The sequence below is a fragment of the Balaenoptera physalus genome, assembly GCF_965194825.1.
Source record: "Balaenoptera physalus genome assembly, chromosome: X".
NCBI classification, from domain to species: Eukaryota; Metazoa; Chordata; class Mammalia; order Artiodactyla; family Balaenopteridae; genus Balaenoptera; species Balaenoptera physalus.
The window spans coordinates 94,737,916-94,752,672 of record NC_138903.1 but is presented as its reverse complement, the minus strand read 5'-3'; the positions used below and the strand labels follow the sequence as shown (position 1 = coordinate 94,752,672).

General features: G+C 40.2%; 1 protein-coding gene across 2 annotated transcripts in view; it reads left to right on the top strand.

Annotated features, from left to right (window-relative positions):
* Positions 1-12,616, top strand: part of MORC4 (MORC family CW-type zinc finger 4) — a 53,879-nt gene extending 41,263 nt beyond the window's left edge. For both annotated transcript variants that reach the window (XM_082447541.1, XM_082447542.1), the window contains 3 exons: positions 6,287-6,980; positions 7,286-7,569; positions 7,896-12,616. In XM_082447541.1, the coding sequence (XP_082303667.1) occupies positions 6,287-6,980; positions 7,286-7,569; positions 7,896-8,049 (1,132 nt within the window). In that variant the 3' untranslated portion in view covers positions 8,050-12,616. The remainder of the gene's footprint in view (positions 1-6,286; positions 6,981-7,285; positions 7,570-7,895) is intronic.
* The last annotated feature ends 2,141 nt before the right edge of the window (positions 12,617-14,757 follow it).

The following is a 14,757-nucleotide window of genomic DNA, read 5'->3' as shown; positions in this document are numbered from 1 at the left end:
TAGATTATGCTGTCTGAAGAATAGGGAGAAAAAAGAATGAAGAAAAATGAAAAGAGCCTCAGAAAAATGTAGGACATCATTAAGTACACCAACATATGCAAATTAGGAGTACAAGAAGAAGAGGAGAGGGAGGAAAAGAGGTATAAAAAATATTCAAAGAAATAATGGCTGAAAACTTTCCAAATTTGATGAAAAACATTAATTTACACATCCAAGAAGCTCAAGTAACTCAAAATAGGATAAATGCGAAGAGATTTACAGCTATGCAGTGAAAATATTGAAAGCCAAAGGCAAAGAGAATATCTTGAAAGCAGGAAGAGAAAAATATTCATCATGTAAAAGAGAACCCCAGTAAGATTAACATCTGGCTTCTCATCAGAAACAATGGAAACCAGGAGGCAGTGGGATAACATATTCATAGTACTTAAAGAAAGACTTTTAACCAGGAATCATAAATCCAGTAAAACTATTTTTAGAAAATGAAGGTGAAATAAGTACATTCTTATGTAAACAAAAGCTGATGGAATGTGTTTCTAGCAAAGCTGCATACAAGAAATACTAAAAAGAGTTCTTCACCTTGAAAGCAAGTGACACCAAATAGTAATTCAAATTTGCATGAAAAAACAGAGTACTGGCAGTGGTAACTGTAATTAATTATAAAAGACAATACAGTGGCATATTTCTTCCTCTTTCTATTCTTAACTGATTTAAAGAATAATTGCATAAACAATTATATATATATATATTTAATTATACATATATATGTGTATATATTTGTATATAATTTTATATATGAATATAATTTTATTGTTGGGCTTGTCTATAGATGTAAAATATTTGCCGATAACAGCATAAAAGAAGTGGGTGGGAGCAAAGCTGTATTAGAGTAAGGAAATAACACCAGATGGTAACTCAGATCCACAGTAAGAAGTGAAGAAAATTAAAAATGGAAAAAGAAGGTTGATTTAACAAACTCTATAAATATTATAAATATGTCCTTGCTCCACTTTCTTCTCTTAGCTTCCTCAAAAGGCATAACATTACGTAAAGTAATAATTGTAGTAAAGTATTGTTAGATTCATAAATGTTAAACTAGAAAATATGCACATAACATGAAAAGAGGAAAAGTAGAGGAAGAAAGAAACAAAGAAGGCATGACACATACAGAAAACAGAAAGCTAAATAGTGGACGTCAATTCTGACATAACAGTAATAACATTAAATGTGACCAGATTAAACAATCCAATCAAAAGATGGAGATTATCCAATTGGATTTTTTTAACATATACAAATATAATATCTATATACTTTATATTCAGAGATACAAATAGGTTGAAAATAAAAGGTTGAAAAAAGACGTACCATGTAAATAGCAACCATAAGAGAGCTAGAGTGGCTATACGAATATCACAAAGAATAATAGACTTTAAACAGAAAATGTTACTAGATATAAAGAGGGACATTTCATATTGATAAAGTCCATTAGGAAGATATAAAAATTATACCCATATATGGACCTAACAACAGAACCCCCAAAATGCATGAAGCAAAAGCAGACAGAATTGAAGGGAGAAACAGATAATTTAACAATAATAGTTGGAAACTTTAATATCCCACTTTCACCATAATTCGAAAAGAGACATGTACCACAATGTTCATTGCAGCACTATTTACAATAGCCAGGACATGGAAGCAACCTAAGTGTCCATCGACAGATGAATGGATAAAGAAGATGCGGCACATATATACAATGGAATATTACCCAGCCATAAAAAGAAATGAAATTGAGCTATTTGTAGTGATGTGGATGGACCTAGAGTCTGTCATACAGAGTGAAGTAAGTCAGAAGGAGAAAAACAAATACCATATGCTAACACATATGTATGGAATCTAAAAAAAAAAAAAGGTTCTGATGAACTGAGGGGTGGGACAGGAATAAAGATGCAGATGTAGAGAATGGACTTGAGGACACGGGGAAAGGGGAAGGGGAAGCTGGGACGAAGTGAGAGTAGCATTGACATATATACACTACCAAATGTAAAATAGATAGCTAGTGGGAAGCAGCTGCATAGCACAGGGAGATCAGCTCAGTGCTTTGTGACCACCTTAGAGGGGTGGGAGGGAGATGCAAGGAGGAGATATGGGGATATATGTATATGTATAGCTGATTCACTTTGTTATACAGCATAAACTAACACACCATTGTAAAGCAATTATACTCCAATAAAGATGTAAAAAAAAATATCTCACTTTCAGTAATGGGTAGAAGATCAACAAGGAAGTAAAACAGTTGAAGAATGCTATAAACCAACTGGACCTGACAGTTATGTGCAGAACACTTCACCCCCAAACAGCATAATGCATATTCTTCTCAAGTGCATATGGAATATTCTCCAGGATAGACCATATGTTAGACCATAAAACAAGACTCAACAAATTTAAAAGGATTGACATCATACAAAGGATGTTCTCCAACCACAGTGGAATTAAATTAGAAATCAACAACAGAAGGAAATTTGGGAAATTCACAAATACGTAGAAATTAAATAACACTCCAAAATAACAAATGAGTAAAAGAAGAAGTCACAAGGGAAATTAGAAAATATCTTAAGATGAAAATGAAAATAAAATATACAAAAAATTATGGATTGAAGCTAATGAGGTATTCAGAGGGAAAATTATATTTGTAAATGCTTATATTAAAGTTGAAGAAATATCTCAAATTGGTAACAAACTTCCACCTTAAGAAACTACAAAAATGAGAGCAAGCTAAACCCAAATCAAGGAGAAAGAAGGAAATAAAGATCAGAATGGAAATGAAATAGAGAATAGAAAAACAATAGGGAAAATCAGTGAAACCAAAAGTTGGCTCTTTGAAAGGAACAACAAAAATTAAAACAAAATTCTATTTATAGTAGGTTCAAAAATAGAATCTTTGGGAACAAATTTAACAGAAATTAAAGCTAGACTTGTATACTGAAAACTACAAAATATTGTTAAACGAGATTAAAGAAGACCTAAACAAATGGAAAGACATTTCATGTTTGTGTATCAGCAGATTTAATGTTGTTAAGATGGCAGTACTCCCCAAATTGAGTACTCAATGCAATCCCTATCAAAATATCAGCTGACTTCTCTGCAGACAGCCAATGGAGGAATATGACTGAAAGAAAAAAGAAAATGAGAAGAAACTATGTAGTTGGAAAATAATTCCTGCTATGTAAACCCTAAATTAATCTCTACTGAATCAGTGAATACAGGTCTGGAATAAGATTTGATCCCTAGAGGGAAGAACCAGGAGTATTTACAGAACCAGTAAGTAAAATCCACACATTGTCTTTCATTAACATAATAGTTCCTTTTTTGATTGCCTCTTATTTGCAAAATTTTGTTCCCTCATCTCCATGTAGCAAGTTAGTTAAACTACCTTCTGTTAAGGAGTTTATACTTTAGTGGGAAACCTGCAATGCACACACACACACACAGTAGAAAGTAATATATATTATATAGAGAGTGCTAAAGTGCTATAGGAATTCAGAAGTGGCATTTGAACTGGACTTAAGACCTGCAGTGTTGAGGAGGAGAAGTGTATTCCAATCAAAAGAAGCAGCCTGAGAATTTGTGGGGCATTCTGTTTGGCTGGTATCTTTGAAGGGAAGTAGTGAGAAATAAAGCTAGGGCCAAATTATATCCCAGCTCTGCCACTCACTAGCTACATGACCTTCGGAAAGTTATTTAATCTCTCTAGGCCTGAGCATCCTCTTTTTAAAATGAAGATTAAAATACCTCCTCCCTCAGGGTTATTGGGAGAATTGGGTGAGACCATACACATTAAGAGCTGTCTGGCACAGAGTAAGTGCTCAGTAAATGGTTCCTGTGTTTTGGAAGGGAAAAGCTTGAATACCAAGCTAAGACATCTGAACCTTTATGTTGTGGGGAACAATAACTAAAGATTGCAAATAGGGAGGTGACATAATCAGAGCAATGCCTTAGGAAGATTAACTTGGCAGTGGGTGATCTGGAGGTGTGACAAGGGGAGACTGGAGGAGGCCATTGCAAGAGTCCAGGAGAGGTAATGAGAACTTGAACTTGGGTATTGATAGTGGTAGAACTATATAAAATTACTGAGAGTTTGGTGGTGTCATAACACAAATAGGAAACGTGGGAGAGGGAGCAGGTTTGAAGGTGAAGGTGAAAGGTCAGTTTTATACATACCGAGTGAGATACCAGTGAGACCTCCAGAAAGAAATGTGTAACAGGCAGTTTGAAATTCAGTACTGGAGATCAAGGCTGGGAAAATGACTTGGAAGATATCTTCCAGAAGTTAGAGCCAAAAGATTGTATGAGATTACCAAAGAAAAGAAATGTAGGGGGACTTCCCTGGTGGTCCAGCGGTTAAGACTCCACGCTCCCAATGCAGGGGGCCCAGGTTCAATCCCTGGTCAGGGAACTAGATCCCACATGCATGCCGCAACTAAGAGTTCGCATGCCACAACGAAGACCCGGCACAGCCAAATGAATGAATGATTAAATAATTCAATAGTTAAATAATTAAATAAATAAAAAGAAAAGAAATGCAGGGAGAGAAGAGAGGATAATTAAAGACAGAATCCTTAGAGGTGGGAAAATGAAGAGAAGGCAGATAATTTGACTTTAATTGCCTTTCATAAAACTTTGTTGTTGCTATCTAGTATCATGTACCCTTCCTTTATACCTGCAAACTGCTTGTTTTACTATCATCCTCATTACCACCGCTAAATGGACTGCCTAGAGTGGCCCTACACATGTTTAGAGATGGATACATTCGTTCTTACATAGCCCCTAAGTCCTTTTGCTTTCCCCCTAAGGCCGACACAACAAGATCTATTAAGATGACAGACCAGTTTTATTTCTGGGTGAACACTAGTTTTGAAGAACATTCAGGGCATTCTAAGAAGCTAAGGTTTGAGATGTCTTAACAGATGTTCTCAGAAATTGCAGAGAAATACAAGCAGCCTTGAGATATGGTGGCCAGTAACATGCCTGGCTCTTTCTCATTGGAAAAAAAATTTTTTTAATTTATTTATTTTTGGCTGCATTGGGTCTTTGTTGCTGCGTGCGGGCTTTCTCTAGTCGTGGCGAGCGGAGGCTACTCTTCATTGTGGTGCGCAGGCTTCTCATTGCGGTGGCTTCTCGTTGCGGAACACGGGCTCTAGGCACGTGGGCTCAGTAGTTGTGGCACGCGGGCTCTAGAGCGCAGGCTCAGTAGCTGTGGCGCATGGGCTTAGTTGCTCTGTGGCATGTGGGATCTTCCCAGACCAGGGCTCGAACCCGTGTCCCCTGCATTGGCAGGCGGATTCTTAACCACTGCACCACCAGGGAAGCCCTCTCACTGAGAATTTGAAAGTTAATTTTCACCTTGAAATTTCTTGGTTTTCTGGAGAGAGAGCACAAGAGTTATAAGGATAAAAATGGGGGTCCCATGGTGCTGCATGATATAAACTTGCATATGGATTTCGTTGGCATCAGTTTTCTTGTTAGTTCCTTCAACCGTTAGTATATATAGCAGCCACAAATGGAAGGTGATTTGAGGTCACTGTCCTGGGCTTTCCTGAAGAACTGAGGGAGTGCCTGTTTGCCCTGACAAAGGGGAATTCTTTTGCCCTAAGTGGGGAATGACTTGAATTGGCCAATTCAGTTTCTTTGTTTCTGACTAGGGCCCTGTGTTTTAATTAACTTTTACAAGTGGATAATGGGCAATAGCCACAATCCAGTTGGCTGGCAAAGGCATTGTGTGTTGTTTCATAGCAGTATAAAAAATGTGCATAAGTCATTGATACTGGAAGGTTTTTGTGACACTTTAAAGTTAACGAGCTGGCTCGGTCTCCTCCACTTACTCCACTAGGCTTTTTATGACCTTTTTTTCCATTCTCGTGTTAGGGGATTTTGAATGTGTATTTTTTTGTTTTTCTTCCTTTACTTGCCTTTCGGAAGCTTCTAAGTCAGGTTAGCTTCAATCCTATTTTCAGAAATCTTACCAAGGTCAGCCTGGTGCTGTTATATCCAGATGCTGACTCTTCATACCTTCCGATTTACTCTCTCTCTTAAGACACATTGCTGTCTCAGCAAATTGCATAAGTGAAGGGTTTGGGGTTTGGGGGTAAAGATGTATTCCTAATCTGAAATGATCTGTGAATAACAGCTAGAGTCAGTTTTAATATGGGAAATTTGAAGAGGGGCTCCATAGGATAAGAATATACTTAGCTTGTATTGTGACAGCTTAAAATTTAATTTTCTCTTCTTGCAGTAAGTACAAATGGATCCTAGGTGAGGAACCTGTGGAGAAACGAAGAAGGCTACAGAATGAGATGGCAACACCTCCTCTAGATTATTCCATGCCTGGCCCTTACAGGAGGGTAGAGGCAGCAGTTGCCTACCCAGAAGGGGAGAACAGCCATGATAAATCGAGTTCTGAGAGAAGCACACCACCATACCTTTCCCCAGAATACCCAGAAGCAATCAAGAATACCAGTCAGAGTAGGGAGGTCTCAGTTCTGTATGCAGGGGCCCAAGACCAACACCAGGGCTCCCTGCTCCCTGAAGAATTAGAAGATCAGATGCCAAGATTGGTGGCAGAAGAATCTAACAGAGGCAGCACACACCTAAACAAGGAGGAAGTAAGCAAGGGACCTTTTGTAGCTGTTGTCGGTGTTGCAAAAGGTGTTAGAGATTCAGGAGCTCCCATTCAGCTGATCCCTTTTAACAGAGAGGAGCTTGCTGAGAGGAGGAAAGCAGTTGAATCCTGGAACCCGGTGCCTTACTCTTCTGTGGCCTCTGCTGCAACTCCTGCTGCAGCTGTTGTGGAGAAAGGAAGAGGCTCTGAGGAGAGTGGAGGTCGTCATACACCAAAGATGAAGAACCAAAGAGAGCTAGAAGAACTGAAGAGAACCACGGAAAAGTTGGAACGTGTTTTGGCAGAAAGGAATATGTTCCAGCAAAAGGTTAGAGTAACACCTTACCACTAGGAATGAGAGGCCATTGTAACCAAGGAACCAGAGAGATGGAACGCCAATGATCTCATGTTCTGTGGCCTTTAAACAGAATAAGCCATTGAATGATCCTGTGGTATATCTCAGATTGAGTGAACCCTAATGGGCTTCCCTCCTATATTTGGGGTTTGAAAAGGTCCATAAGTAGAATATGTTTAGAGAAATCACAGGGTGAATATATTCAGGAAAATTTGGGGCACTCTCTTTAGCTTTCAGTAGTATGTGGGGTCATTGAAATTCTGTTTCTTGGACTGCAGGTGGAGGAGCTGGAACAGGAGAGGAATCACTGGCATTCTGAATTCAAGAAAGTCCAACATGAATTGGTGACCTATAGTACCCAGGAGACGGAAGGCTTGTACTGGAGCAAGAAACACATGGGCTATCGCCAAGCTGAGTTCCAGATTCTGAAAGCTGAGCTGGAAAGAACCAAAGAGGAAAAGCAGGAACTAAAAGAGAAACTGAAGGAGACAGAGACACACCTGGAAGTGCTGCAGAAGGCTCAGGTCTCCTACCGGACCCCAGAGGGAGATGACCTAGAAAGGTTAATTACTAGGGTTTAGTAATCAGCTTGTGAGTGCTAATGGGAAGCCTCCCTTAGGACCCCTCCCCCCCCCGCCCCCATTACTGGTCATAGATAAGGGAAGAAGCCTTAATTAATTCCTAGGCCACCAAGGATTGAGCAATTGCTTCTTAGAGAGCTGCAGCCAACCTCCCGGTGCTTGGTGGCATTGTGCTTTCTTCTTTCTTTCTAGCTAATGGAAACGTAATTGTTGAGAAATGTAGGCCCGTTTTGAAGGAGCTTCATTTTGTTCTGTTGGCTAACGACTTCATGTCATCTCTTCTCCTGTCCCTCACTCCATCATACAGGGCTTTGGCAAAGCTTACGCGGCTGCGTATCCACGTCAGCTATCTCCTTACCTCTGTCCTCCCTCACTTGGAGCTTCGTGAGATCGGGTTTGACTCAGAACAAGTGGATGGGATCCTGTATACGGTGCTGGAGGCAAATCACATACTGGATTGAGCACCAGATACTCTATATCCCCTTCTCTACCCTCTTCTTTCCTCCCTCCCTCTGAACACCTCTGTCTCTCCCTCTCTCAGTCTCTCTCTCACCCTTTTGCCTTACGTGGAGAATCTTTGAGTAAATCCTGACTCTTAATCAGTCTGCTTCTTATTCAGTCTTGGTGTGGAGAAAGAGGCTAGTTAAATAGGCTTTCAAGAGTTCCAGGAATGGAAAAGCAGTAGTCACCAAACCAGGTGACCGGAAAGCTTTAACTTTCATGACTCAGATACTTGGCCTATTTCATATCCTTTCTGAAATGATTTGTATTCATTTAGGTTAAATCAGTCAGCAAATATTGGGTCCAATGTACCAGGTGTTTGGGGACAAGTGAAGAAGTATAACTCATGGTTTCAGCCGTCAAGGATCTAACAATCTAGCTGGAAACACAAGACACACACCAGGTTAACTGACTTGTACAGTGAGTGGTACAAACATGATAGAGAAGTTCTGGGGGAGGAAGGTCAAGGAAGGCACCACATCAGTAATGGGAGCTAAACTAAGGTTTGTTTAAAGAATGGGCATAACAACACAGTTAACAACGGTTGTTCTTTACATGGTAGGACTATGGTTGATATTTTTTTCTTCTTCCTATCTTCCTGCCTTTCCAAATTTTCTATAATAAACCTGTTATTCTTCTTACATTGGAAAAATAAATCATTTTTTTAAAAAATGAGTAGGTTTGGATTTAGATATCAAATGAAAGACTGTGTGAAAATATAAGGTAATTTTTGTATTTATAATTTATGTTGTATTTAGCATTACCTCTGGAAGAATAACATGAAAGAAAGCATGGAAAAAGCTGGAATGTAAAAAATGTGTCTGGTAGGAGTGATGGGTTAATGTAAAGGGAACTAAGGTTAAATCATGACCCACCTACCCACCCCCCTCTGTGGTATTTGCATTTTAATAAGGAATTCTTGAAAAAGAAATCTTCAAGGCTCAAATTTTTAAAATGTGTATCAGCACAACTGTGGGATTTAAGGTAGTGGGGGGGGGGGTATTTTAGAGCAGCGAGATCTATTTGATATCCCTCAGAATACACCTACCTACCTACTCTTCAGGCTAGTGCTGAGTGAGGGGTAGATCTCACATTATCAGAAATAGTAAAATTTACACTCTTTTAAAAGTAGCCATTTTATTTATTCATTTCTTTGTTGTATTTATATAGTGCATACTCTCTGGAGAGTTCAAGGTACTCTTTGAAAGACTTTGACCAATGAACACATAAAAATATACCATCAGTGAAAAATAGGAAGTAATGGAGAAAAAGGAGGTGGGATCAAGCAGTCGCAAAAGGATTAGCTAGTCCGGAGGGATGTTTTGGGTGGTCATTTTATTTCTCCTCTGCAGAGTTACTTCAGAAGACTCTCCCAAACTTACTTGAACTTTTTAAAAAGGAGGCCCATCATAGATATTCCAGTGGGACTGCAAGGGAGTAGGGGGAGGCTTAGAGCCACGCTTCACCAGTAGAATGAGTGCTGAGAGATAGCCCCGCCCCCTTCCCTCGCCTCACTGCTGGCTCTTGCCTGCCATGTGTTGAACTCTCATGTCGGACAGAGCATGATATGGAAGGCCCTGGTTGTCTAAATATAAGTTTACTGAGAACGCGGGTAGCACATTCAGCCATTCTCTCAGGGATACTTGTTCTCCAGATGAGGGCTTTGAAACGGTGGGACTTTGCACAGATAGGGACAATGCGGAGGGGAGGGTGGTGCAGGGGGAAATTCAGAGCATTGGAGAGTCAGCCTGAGAGAGATGATGTGGGCGGGGCTGGTGCCGGGTCAGCGGTGGAGCAGAGTAGGAAGGAGGTCAGGCAGTTGGGCTTTAAAATGAACAAAGGGGAAACAGTTTAACTCAACTCCACTTGTGCTTACTCGCAGCCCATTTCCTAGTCTGTGGCCTCAACCCCAAAATGCTCCTTCCAGCGAGAGTTACCTGTGCGAGTTCATTCCCGGCAGTACCAGAGCTGCCTCTCTGTTACCTGTTTACAATGAAACCTTACCAGCGTGAGGTCCCTTTAAGCAAAGTTAAATGCAGCAGTGGAGCGATTGAAAAGTGTCACCCAGCCTTAGCAGAGGTTATGACCTAGCATGGAGGCAAAAGAAAAAAGAAGTGGGCGCCTCGTCCTGGCTATCCTGTTAGGTTAACATAATCATAATTCTCCTTCAGTTTTTCATTTCCACAGTTAACATTTAGGTCCTTACTACCTCATGCCTTCCTAATTGACAGATTCTTAGCTGGCCTCCCTTGTCTCCAATTCTCGTTCATTCAGTCTACTCTACTCGCTGTCACTAAATTGCTTTTAATGACCTCATCAAGTCAGGCCTCTGCTCAACGACTTGCGAGCGCTTTCAGTTGCCCGCCGAGTGCGGTACCAATTCCCATCTGGCTTCAACCCTGCTCTCTAGACTCTTCCAACATTCCAAACGCGAACCGTGTTCCATCCGAACTCAACTAGTTTTCAGTTTCTGAACCTGCCTTGAGATTTTCTCCTTTTCCATCTTTGCCGTGTTCCATCCCCTTTGCCTGGAATATTTTCCTTCATTATCCTTCCTTTGGCTCTAAAATCACCTTTTTTCCTGAAAATTCCTCCGATTAACCTAGCCAGGTACGACATTTTCTTTGAATATGCAAGTTTTGTGTCACTTAGGCTCTTATCACGAGTGTCCTTATCCTGTGTTCCCCATTAGAAAGCCCCACGTTCAAATAAATTCAACTGCCTACTTGACATTTACACTTCTAGGTCTCACAGACATTTCAAATAAAACATGCTAAAAATAAACAGTGACACACACACCCTGGAACTGTTCCTTCCCCCAATTTTACTCATTTTAGAAAATGGCACCTCCACCCACCCAGTTTCTTAAGCTGGAAACCTGGAAGTCATCCTTAATTTTCCTCCTCTAGTCCCACACATCCAGTCTGTCAGAAAGTCGGTCAATTCTGTCTTCAAAGTGTATCTTGACTCCGCTCATTTTTACCACATCTACCTTAGTCCACACTACCATCATCTCCCATAGATAATTGCAACTCCTAACTGGTTCCTTGCTTCCACTCTTGTTCCCACAATTGTCTTATCACTACAGCCAGAGTGATTTTTTTTAAGAAGTACAAATCAGAGCATGTGACTCCCTGCTTAACGCCCTTCCATTACTTCTCATTGCACTTAGAATAAAATCCACACTCCTTACTATGTCCTACAAGAGCCCTGCCTGCTTCTTCTACTTAGTCTCCTGCAACTCTTCATATCTCACTTTTCCCCTTGCTCACTGTGCTTTTCCCACAGAAATAGTTCAGGCTCTTACTTAAATAGAGCCTTTCCCCATACTGTTTCCTCTCTTGGAATGCTGTGTCTCCAGTCTTGGCATGGTGGACTCTTCCTCATCCTTCAGGCCTTAGCGTGTCAACTTTCTCAGACAGGCCTTCCCCAGCAGCCATTTTTCTCTATCTACCCAATTCTATCACTTTTTCCTGTTTTGTGGAATCCATAGCACTTCTCACAATTTGCAGTCACATATTTGGCTGTTTAATTTCATGTATTCAACAGATATTTATTGGGTACCTACTGTGTGCTGTGTGATATACAGTGGAGAACACAACACACAGTTTCTGCCTTCCCTCACTTCCATGAGGGGAAGGGCCACGCCTGTTTTTGCCAATCACTGTACCCCAGAGCTTATCATGGTACCTGGTATACAGTAGATGATCAATGGTTGTTACTGAACGAGTTAATGATGGAAACTGTGTTTTGTTCATATCTGCATCTCCCTCAAGAGCCTGAAACAGTGCCTCGTTTGTAGAAGGGGTTGGATAAATACAGTATGAGTGAGGTAGATAACAATCCTGGGCATTAAATTCTGAAAGTGAAAGCCGGAGACAATAAGTGCTACAGGTTATGGGAGGCCTAATGTTTCTCTTTAGCTGATCTTTGATTTGGATAATTAGGCTATCAAGGAGAAAGGGAATATGGGTGTCCTTTACCACAAATATTTGAATATTATCACAAGGAGGCTCCCTAGATTTCAATTTTAACATACTGAAAATTACAGAATATAATCAGAAGAAGTTTATAGAGACCAGATCTTGAGAATGAGAACTCAAAGGGAAAAAAATTCTGAGGAATCTTCTGCTCATTTTCCCAAGAGCAGTGATAGTTTATTTCAAGGGAAGAAAGAGGAGCTATCCTCTTTCAAAGGACAGACAGAACACACCTCAAGGAAATACAGTCATACCTCATTACCTCGTTTTATTGCGCTTTGCAGATGTTGCGATTTTTTTTTTTCTTACAAATTGAAGGTTTGTGGCAACCCTGTGTGGAGCAAGTCTATCAGTGTCATTTTTCCAACAGCATTTGCTCACATCATGTCTCTGTGTCACATTTTGGTAGTTCTCATGACATTTCAAACTTTTTCACTATTATTGTATTTGTTACGGTGATCTGTGATCAACAATCTTTGCTGTTCCTCACTGAAGGCTAAGATGATGGTTAGCATTTCTTATCAATAAAGTATTTTTAATTAAGGTATGTACATTGTTTTGTTAGACATAATGCTATTGCACACTTAATAGACTACAGTATAGTGGAAACATAAGTCTATATGCCCTGGGAAACCAAAAATTCCTGTGACTCTCTTTATTGAGATATTTACTTTATTGCAGTGATCTGGAATTGAACCTGAAATATCTATGAGGTATACCTGTAAGTTCCCCGCACAAGTTAGCAAATCAGTACAAGTACAGTCAACCCACCAAATCTGTGAGTTCTGCATCCACGAATTCAACCAACCATAGATTAAAAATAGATTTTTTTAAAAATCCAGAAATTTCCAACAAGCAAAACTTCAATTTGCCTCATTCAGGCAACTGTTTACATAGCATTTACATTGTATTTACAACTATTTACATAGCATTTACATTGAATTAGGTATTATACACTGGAAATGATTTAAAGTATACGGGAGGATGTGTATAGATTTTATGCAAATTGAACACCATTTTATCTAAGGGACTTGAGTATCCTTGGATTTTGGTGTCCGATGGGGATCCTGGAACCCATCCACCACAGATACAAAGGGACAACTGTATGTACATGCTTGTTGGATGAACACATGGGCACCTACCAGAGGACTAGTTCAGAGACTTTGAGGCCCCAGGGGACAGGAAGATTTGCTTGCCCAAGTCCAGTGACTGCAAATAATCTGGGGTAACAATTTAGAGAGAGGGGCTTAATTGGCAGGCTCTCAGCTCCCAAGAGTAATCTCCAGATAGAACATGTTTCAGAGTTCTGTACTATGCATTAAAACCTCTTTCTGTAGTACTGTGTTAGGAGTAAAGCACTGGGGTATGCTCAGGAAAGCTAGGGGTGAGCTCAAGCTAAGTCAAGTGTAATTTCCCCAAAAGAATAACTTGTGCTTGGTGACAAGGACATCCTTAACTCATAAATTATCTTAGGCAGAGAAGAAATTCAGGAACCATACTTTCTGATTCCAAAGTCAGGGCACATGGTTGGATAATAAACTACACAACTGGAAAGAATTGACTTAGATACTCTTGGGTATGTTAAAGCTTTAGTCATTAAGTGAGACATAAAGAGCATTCATTTTCTAATGGAAAATAAAATCTGCAAGAGAAATGTGTTTTGTTACTTGCCTCTATATCTAAACCCAAAGTTTTGATGTGAATCTCCAGAAATCCCCAACCCACTTTTAGATAGTAGTTCAAATATTTGGGTGCCACATTCCATACATTTGCCCGTTGAGTCCTCAGGGACAGGCAAGATGACTTTAGGCAGAGGCTCAGGAAGGTGTTCACAAAGGCCTGATCTTCCAGATGGGCTATAGAAACCTGTAAGGATTGGAAAGGTGGAGGTGTGTGGGGAGGATTTTCCAGGTGTAGGGAATAGTATAAGTAAAGTCACGAGACTGGGGGTGTGGGGTGAATAAGGGAACACCCAAGAAGGTTTGAGGAATAGTGAATTATTCGATTTGGAGCATAAGGAACAGAATGGACCAAGGGCTTGGAATGCCAGCAAGAGCGGGGCTGCTCTAAATCTGTTTAACAATGGAGCCTTCGTAGGATATGAATTAGGAAAGTGGCTAATGAAATCTCCCCACTTGTTGCTGAGTTTGGGAAATTAAGCCTAGTTTGCAGTTCCCCTGGACTAAGCTTTTCTCTAGCGGTGGGACGTGATGGGTTATGATTCTGTTTCACCTCAGATTTTTACAAATCTGGATGAAGGTCAAAGACCCATCACCACCTCTTTCCTCTCCAACTTCTCAAGTCTATTTTGCCCCTGGCTTCTGTTAATGGAATCTGATGAGTAGAAGCCTATTCAAAATCTTCAAGGTATTCATTCAGACTTTGGGGAAGAATCTTAAGAAGTTTTGTCCTGGGAAGGAATATCCCCTTGCTAATGCAGATTCTGATCTGTGGTAGAAAATATACTTTGTCTGCCTCCTTTCCCCAAAGACACACACATTTTAGTGTGACTTTGGCACGACTTTTTAGGTCACCTATGCTTAGAATACAGTTAACCATTTGTTGAGCACCTACTATATGCCATGACCACACTGAGAGGCAGGTATAATCCCCATTTTACAGATGAGGAAACTAAAGCGTAAAGAATTGAAGTGACTCTCCGAAGACTACACAGCTAGAGTGTGTGGC